This window comes from Pinus tabuliformis, chromosome X (assembly GCF_031772625.1).
Source record: "Pinus tabuliformis cultivar Carrire ecotype Pingquan chromosome X, CPIR1, whole genome shotgun sequence".
Taxonomy (NCBI): Eukaryota; Viridiplantae; Streptophyta; class Pinopsida; order Pinales; family Pinaceae; genus Pinus; species Pinus tabuliformis.
Window position 1 is genome coordinate 1,080,411,014 of NC_142308.1, and position 9,321 is coordinate 1,080,420,334.

The 9,321-nt window shown below is 36.5% G+C and overlaps 1 protein-coding gene across 1 annotated transcript; it reads right to left on the minus strand.

The window, feature by feature from the left end:
* Positions 1 to 1,853: 1,853 nt before the first annotated feature.
* LOC149143569 (uncharacterized) lies at positions 1,854 to 2,764 on the minus strand. Its single transcript, XM_089451880.1, has 2 exons — positions 2,649 to 2,764; positions 1,854 to 1,966 (listed from the first exon to the last, which is right to left on the minus strand). The coding sequence occupies exons 1-2, from the start codon at positions 2,713 to 2,715 to the stop codon at positions 1,854 to 1,856; spliced, it is 180 nt and encodes a 59-aa protein (XP_089308006.1). The 5' UTR covers positions 2,716 to 2,764.
* Positions 2,765 to 9,321: the final 6,557 nt, after the last annotated feature.

Consider the following 9,321-nt stretch of genomic DNA (forward strand, 5'->3'; position numbering starts at 1 on the left):
AACTAGTGTACTTCAGATAACTGAATATTCTCTCATAAATAACTCATGCATGTCAGTTTAGACAGGGACCTAGTTGAGATCAAAGGATGGGAAGGTGTACTATCAGTTGTAGGAATATTCCCATGAGGATATCTCTTGCATGCAGAAGGAATTCATTCCTTGAGGATTGTGCAGTTATTTTAGAGGTCTGAGCAGTGTGTGAGGAATTATTACACACAGGTGGCAGCTTGAGGACCCAGGAGAAACTGCGCAAGGAAATAGGAGGCTTGGAGGACTGAAGGAAGGCATATGTGTTGTTTATTTTGTCTATGAGCAACAGTGAGGGATTATACTGAGAGCTGGATAGCTTGTGAGCTAAATCTTTGTGTAATCTTGAGATATTTCCACTTGTATGATAATACAGATAGCGGGGTTTTTAGCTGAGGCTTTCCCCAGAGTATTCTTCTGTGTTCATGTGTGATTGATTTATTCTTCATTTGTTATATGTGTTCTATTTGATCTTGCTCAAAATTGATTAAGCTTCCGCAAGTTTGTTTGTAGAAGTAGATCAAGTATTTTGATTTAGTTACATTGCATTATCAGGTGATCTACAACAAGAATTTCTACGCTAGAATAAACAACTTCAGGTGGTCCATCTGATTCTCCTTCACTCAACCGGGGGTGTGAGAAACATCCTAACCAATCTTGATACATTACTATCAGGCAGGGGTGAAGTTATATTCATCCGGGGAAACATGAACTTTCCTTCTGAACAATCCATTGGGACTTTAGGATAGGATACTAAAGGAGGGCACTACCTAAATATGTTTAGCCAACTAAACTATCTTGGATTGATGCTCAGACTAGAGGAAAGAAATAAGATTAAAGGCTTGGACAACTAGATTGATGTTCGAGGGATGCTCACTTGGACCATGGCCAGAGGGTGTACATGGATGGTACCCCCAATTATCTTTCTTTTATGATTTGTCCATCGGCCAAGAAAAGTATTTCATTCCTCTGCTCAATCCATTAAGCTCGTTGGCCCTTATCTCCTTGGATTTGTTTTGTTTAAGGTTGCCCACTTACTCTTTCGGGACTTGACCACTTCATCTTGCACATTAATCCAGGGAGTTGGTTGCATGGGATTTACTCATGTGAAGTTGGTTGGAGATTAATTAATTTATTGTTGTTGACTCTTTCCTTCCAGAAGCCTTGAGAAGTTGTAACTACCTAAAAGTTTATTTATTTCTTTATTGAGGTAGTTGCACGTTTGAGAAAGAGTCAATGACGAATCTTTCTACTTTAAAAAAGTTGGAGTCTTTACCAAACCTTTCTTGAGGATTCATCCAATTTGGTTTTCGCTTTACTGCTTGCTTGGCAAGTTTGCAATTTCACAACATTTTCTACTTAATCCAAATGAATGAAAATTAATGGGACCAACAACATTCTTCCACAAAAATCTAGCGGATGTGTTAACTGAAAGGCACATAAATTTCACCACCATTTCAGCCAAATGTTGTATATCTGCCTAATTGTGGCCTTTTCAATAGGAATGCTTTCTTTTACCTCCAACATAGAAACTCAAAATACCTAGTGTTCTGAGTCCTAGCAACGTATAACTACTAATTTCAGGTGCCTGGAAGCCAACCAAATGCCTTTGACAACTCCAAAAATATTCTTGTGCCAGAAAGACAAATACAAGATATCCAGACATCCTGATATAGACAGATGCCAAAATACTACTACACCACACACTGAAAACTTTTATATGTAGACAGATGCCAGTAAGACTACTACACCAAACATTGAAAACCTTTATAGCATAAAATCCCCATGTTTGACAACTACAACACATCTTTTGAAGGTTATGGTACTTACTCCTTCCGATGAACATTTGCTTCCTGCTCAGCTCTCCTTTGTTTCCGTAATGCCTCTCTCTGTTCTATGTTTTCTCTTAACATTTTGACCTCTTCAGGTGTTTTTTTAACTGCATCCAAGAAAAAAAAGCAGCTTATTCACTATATTGACAATATGAAGCAGATGTACAGAAATGTTATTGAACTGCTCTTCACTATGTTTATAATAAAACAAGATCCCTATTCGTGATGTTGTCCAACATATAAAAGCTAATGATTAAACATGTACATAATTATTTTCAATCACCATTCAACATAATTCTTGCAAATTAAATAAAAAATGGTTTGGTCATCTCACATCATCTAACATTACACACAAACTAGAAGGGAGTCCTAGCACCTATATGCTTATTCCACAATCAATTTTCTTTGTAACAATCTTGTGTTAGAAATTTCTCAAATTTACAGAGGATCAATAATAGAAAATGTGGACTTTGGTCATTGACTGCACCCAAGCACACACTAAATAGGATAAATATTGATAAAAGCTGAGAGAAATAACTTGAGCCTAGAGATAAATTCAAAAAGCTATTTTCTCCATCGAATGAAACAAGTTCTTAAAAATAACCAGAATTTCTCATGGCTATGGATTGAACCATTGCCAGTTTATGGCCTAACCTGGTTTTACAGATAAAGGTCATTTCTTCTAGAAAATGAGAACAAGCATACCTATTATTCATTCTAGTCTTTATTCATTCAACATCATATGGAATCACTAAATAAGAAAAAATGAAAGGGAAGCAAGCAACAAACCAAATTCATGGAAGATGATAGCTCCAGAACTTAGGCCTTCTTCAACTTTCACAAGTTGCAAAGTCATCTGTGGTCCTATTTCATGAAGCTTCACAAAACTTTGAGTAGATGCTCTATTTACTCAACCACAATCATTCACAAGTTTCACTATTGTTGCTTCATCTTCCATCTCACTTTTTGATCCATAATTTTGTCTGTCAACAATAGATATTTAGTCAGAAAATAATTTCAAAAATGGAAGCACTGACTGTACTCAAACCTGTAACTCCTACTTTCTACATATTTTAATTTTTATTGATCATCCCTATTAAAAAAAACCTTCAAACAAGTGTATAAAGGCACTTGATAGCTAAAAACTAACAAGAGGGGCTTTACAGCTAAAAGTTAACAAGAGTAAAAATGAGTGATTTTTTCATTTAAGATTGGAATAGACAGAATACGCTATGCAAGAGCAAAAATTTTCATCCAAACCCTGAAATAAAATGATTTTTCCCACACAAGGTTGCTAACTGCACTTCTCCAAGTGAGAAGATTGTTCCAGCATGTGCTGTTAGAGGGAAAACTTATTGTGGGTTTAAGTTTTAATTCAATTGAAAAAATGAAATCTTATACATATTTGTAATGTTAGCCAAGTCTTTGCCAAGTCCGTCCACATTTTTCCCTCGTTCTTCCCCAAATCCAAAATTTTGATCGTCCAAGTTACTCCCACTTCTCAATTTTGAAGCATCACTTCACATCACCCTTCTGCCATAGAAGGGCATTGTCCCCATGTATATGATACTCTGTTACCAGATCTGCCTTCGAGGTAACCTGGATCTACAGATTGAATCCAAATATGGAAGAAGCAACCTGGATCCACCAATCATATCCAGATCTGGCAGGATCCACCCAGAAATGCATCCCAAATTCGGAAACAGGCAGGATCCTCCTGGGAAACATATCCTGCAAGACTTTAAGTGCCCAGAACATGTGTATCCCACAAAATTACAAATACCTGTTCGAAAAAAGATTCATGAACATTTGTGTTTGCTTGACGAAATAATAAAAATGTTAATAGTTAATACACATGTGTGCTTCCTTGCTGAAACAATAAAAAGTTGATGCACTAAACCCTTCTTCATAGTTTCATCACATGCATGTCATTGTTATGTCCATAAACATAACAAATATCATTCTCCTCTCAACTAGTTTGTGGAATCTCATAGATGTTATTGTGTGTGCAGATGATGTTTCCCTGTTATATAATCTCATTCTCCACTTAGCAGGTTTACAGATTGATTCTCAAGCATAGTTTTAAAACTCAGAACCAGTCTTTGGACCAACCACCTATCAAATGAGGTTTCAACTCGGTCTCAGATCGACTCATAGATCAAACCAGATTCAATGAAATAGTTTAAAAAAACATATAAAGAGATTAATTTTTCATTGAAAAAATTATTATTAAGATTCAAAACCATTAGAGACAAAACATGCAAAGTTTACTCATCCATGTACCATGTAAGGATGAATATCTCAAAATGGCACCAAGTGTAATACATATCCACAACAAAAAAATATTCATTGACCTGTACCTAAGAATGAACTAGTTTTTCTTATGTCAATAATCTGTAAGCCATCATGTAATATTCTTTGTACTGGTGTCAACACTAAGGGTAATCTTTTCTGGGAGCAGAGATTGTTGTTCACCCTATTAATTGAGAGTATATGGAAGTGTGCTCATAATTTTCAAGAGTCAACCATTGCTTGTATAAACTAGCTATATACATTAAAGATTTCCTTAAACCCATTCCTTTTCTTCGTGCAAGACAACAAATGAATTTTAACAACCAAAGAGTGAAGATTCTACAAGCCATTGTGAGTGCATATTGTATTGCATGATTTGTTTTAGTTATTATAATCTACAGTCTAGGAGTAGGAAACTTTATAACAATAAACTCAATAGAAGCATGATGCTTTAAAAAATGGAAGACTTACTTGAGGTCTGTTTCCAAATAGCCAGTGGGAAGTGGGGGATGTAATGTAGGATGAGTAGTAAGGGAGGGATGGAATGTCAAACTAGAATGTCTATTTCTAGTGACACCCAGAAATAGACACCTGGCGAATTCCTGACTCCAAATATGAGCCTGTAACAGATAAATGATCAGAGTCAAAGCTTTTTCCATAAACATCCCATCCCTGTTCCTTCAAAAAATATTTTCCATATCCAAATCAAATACATAGCTATATATGGCCTTATTTATAAATAAAATAACTTTCATATATCTAGGACCATATTTAATTTCAAAAATAAATTAGGACAATCTCTTTATACATTGAACGCAGTATACCATTCCAATAAAAATAAGATCTGATCATAGCTCTCTAATAAAAGATTCTAAACAAGAGGATTGAAAATATTTTTTTACAGACTAACAATGCAAATATTGTATTTGTGTTGTTGCTTTTATAGTACTTTGGCTTTCTTGGTTTGTCTTTTTTGTTGCCAACATGGTACTGTTGTTACTACACATTCATCAACATCATATGTTGGTGCACTGATGGCTAGTATGCACATCCTTTAAATATTTGTTTCTCCAATTTTTATGCATACAAGTACACCTACATGAGGTTGTTGGAAAACCATCTTGCTTGGGCTGCAATGAAATCTAATATCATACCTACAAGAGCGATCATAGTTTGTAATTCCTAATTTAGTACAACAATAACAGATGCTCAACATGACAAGGATAGTAGCCTACATTCAAGCTCAGAAGCTCAACTCTTAGCCTAATAGTGACAACATCTCAACATTCCACAGTTTCGTGTCACTATACAATAGCATGCAACATACAGGCACAATACCCATCTTTCAAGCATTTCCCAATATGGAAATGCCATTCAGTATGGCCAACCATACAGTTTGACCAACGATGTTACTAAGGCATTTAGGAACTTTTTTGTTAGTTCCTGAGACCACCTTAGTGTGCAAGAGGGGCATGGGACCTATAGGAAAATATCACTCTGTCTGTGACAAAACAACAATAGGGGATTGAGCTTTGTAGAGTTCATCACCTTGGTAATTAATGGTAATATTAATTTTTTCTTAAAGTAAAAGGATAGAAAATGTAAGATAAAGGAAAATGTCAGGATTTCAGGGTTGGCATGATTGTAGCCTTTCCACTGGATTTTATCATGTATGAGGCTATGGGATTGGCATTAGTCAAGACCACCAAGCCATGGGATTTTTCATAATGTAATCATTCTACGAGAATTAATATAGACATGGGACTCCTAAAATGTCATTTATGAATATCATTCTTATTGTCTTGCTTATTTTATTAAAAGATAATATGTTACTTGAAATATATATGTATTTTGTATTTTTTATATACCATGTTTCTCCCATATACCCATTTTGGGAGGTCATGTTTTCAAGCACTCCCATTTCAGAAGCTTGTACACATTCCAATGTTTTGTGCAGCTTAGTCTTGCACGGTATGTGTATTATATATTTCACAGATCACTCTTTAACTCCCTCGCACTTATCTCCCATCCAAAAAGGTTAGAAATCAAGCAATGAATGATTTCATGCAGTAGAGGACCATGAAGTGTATATACTATATGTAGTGAATTTACATTTCTTCCAAATTGAATCTAAAAAGTTGACAATTTTCTGGCGAATTTAGCCTCTTCAGAAGATTTGAAGGTCGAAAATTTACCCTGAAAATTGGCATACTTAGTAACAAAGTATGCGAAGCTCTGGATCAATATGTGATATAATGATGCATTGATCTCCGATATTTTGGTTCAAATACAAATTTACTCCTCATTGAACTACTAGACTGAAGTTCTGTGCAAAGTTCTGAAAAGTATCAAGACATGTCTATAAAGAACCCATAACAACAGTGATCTGAAATCATCATTACAGTTGACAAATAGTGATAGAAGTTTCTCCAAGAGTCAGTGATACGAATTAATTCCTGAGGTATAATACAGTGATATATGTTGTCTCTTCAAAATCAAGTGATATATATGATGCGAGCTACACAAACAATGTGTGTTACAAATTCATTCCAAAGGAGATCAAGAAGATGAAAAAGAAGCCAAGATGTAAAAGCTGAATTTGAAGGTTGAGATGAGCTACTAAGGAGGTCGTAACTTGATCCATTCTAATAAAAAAATTCCAGAATATTTTTGTCAAGAAGGAACAAGTTCTCAAGGAGTACGCTGGGTTTTTAAATCTAGTCATGCTCATGGAGAAATTGTTCTTGTAATAAAGAAACCAAGTTTTGATAGAAATGGATCATCTTTATCAAGGAATATTGTAGAAATGTAGTCATTATGGAGACCGAATAGACATAGTAGAGCTACTAGAAGAAAAATAAAAATGTTCAGAGGTTCATATTTCTCAAGTGAAAGATGAGCGAAGGAATGCCACTTTCCGCAAGTTTGTAAAGAAGAAACATGACATTGGTACATTGCAGAACATGAGAAATCAGATGGTCAGATTAGAAGGCATCTCCTGGCACGTGTTGAGCGTTGCTAGTTTGTGGCTACCCTAGATTGGGCCAAGAAACTCAGAAAGGTGTTGAGATCTGAAGGAGTCTTGGAGATCTAGCAAGATTCCATCCGGGAGAAACGGATACAAGGAGATGTGATTTGTTAGATCTATTCTTGAAGTGAATAGGACATATTTTTGTGATCCGTCCTGAGGGTTTATTTCATGTTGCTACAACCCCAAAGTCTGTACCACACACACTCAGATTCATGATGAAAAAGGAGGGCTGAGACCCCTAGAGACTAGATCTCATACCCTGTGACAATGCTACCACTTGTATGCTTGTCTATGCGGATGGATTTGAAGGTTAGGGTGGCTGCAATCAGAGAAGAGAAACATGGTTCTGAACAGAAAAGGAGTGGTCTCCACAATGAGTAATAAGATCTCGACTTCGAGCTAGAGACAAGATGTGCCTTGAAGGGACTAGGATAGAGGTGTATAAGCCCTATATAAAGGCAGATATATCAAGCCATAGTTAAGGTTCTTAACGGGTTGTCCCAAAGTTAGATCATCAATAGGGCAGCATATTACCTTAGTGAATGTACAGTAGAATGAGTAGTTGGGCAACAGTTAGGGCATGTACAGTAAAGAAAGTGAATGACAGTTTTTGAGCAGCCTAAGGACAGTCAGTCATGGACTGATAGTGGCTATGAAGAAGCCCTAGAAGAGGGAAGACTTAGAGCCCTAGATCTAGGTAGATATGGAAGTGTATACAGTGCTTAGTGGACCTATTGTTGGGTGGACTGCTAGGAAAAGCCTAAGATTATGTCATACCTGAGGAGGCAAACAACAAAAGTGTGGGTTGTGTAACAAGCCCTAGTTCAGTCATTTAAATGATAGATAGAGGACTGATAAGAGGGTATATTTGTTGAACCCTAATATAGTACAATTTTGGTATCGTTAAGAGGGAATTTTGTTGAAACCCTAAAAAGACCTCAAGTACAGTGGACTATTAGGATGCAAATTTGGAGCCCTAAGAGTTGCAAGATGAGCAATGTTAGTGATAAGAGGGTTGGTTGAAGAAACTACAACCATTGTTGGTTGCTGATGTAAGGGAAGTATGAGTACTACGGACACAAGCTGAGGCTTGTTGATGAATTCTCCCTGGTTGAGAGGGAATGGGCATGGATTTCTCCCCTCAGGTTGAGAGGGAGTATGTTTCAACACTAGTTCTCCCTATGTCATGTACTAAGCTAGTACTAACAACTGTAAGTCTAGTGCATGCATCATGGATAGGGAGAATGATGATTTGAATTAGCGTGGTTCTCCTTATGTCAAGTACTATGATAGATTACGACTAAGATCCTAAGTCAAGTACATTGACATGGATAAGGAGAATGGTGGATTGGATAAGAATCTTGGACATAAATTCTTAAGTCATGTAGTGTGATGGATTAGGATGAAAATCCCAAGTCACATGTACTCTGAAAACAATGGTCCGATGGACAAACATTTCCTTAAGGGAAATGGTCTGATGAAAGATATACTCCGGGTATCCTAGGTGGAGTATCTACCTCGTGTTGTTTTTCAAGCATTACTGGAGTCTAGGATAGAATCTTAAATCACACTCGATACCAATCCAAGTATCACAACAAGACTACTTTGCACAACAAAACAATATACAATAATAAATCTACTAGTGGACAAAATGTATACAACTTTTTACAAATTTATACAACCACCCAACTTTGTTATATTAATCAAACTGATAATACAACGGTTTAAGGCTCCCATACCAAGGACAATGGCCTCCACATCCACTAGTACAAGATATACAACTAGGGTTTGGTGTCAATCACTTTGATAACCAATCTACCCTGAACAAGATACACTGACCATCTTGCTAATGTAGTGCTCTCTCAACTCCTCTCAGTTGTACCCTGAACACACTTGCCCAACCCTTCGGCTCCCGATCTACAACAACAAAACTCTACCTTTATTAATGAACCAACGCCATTAAGTCATTGAACTCGGATCCACTTGCTCTCTCGTTAACAATTAGTCCTTCAACACATGAACACATCGAGACTTTTGTTGATTTGTTCACAATTCCGTTTGTGAACAACTCTCAACTGCCCATTGCTGCTCCTTAACTCTTTTGAGACTTTCTTCCCACTAGTGCCTTCTTGTGCTACC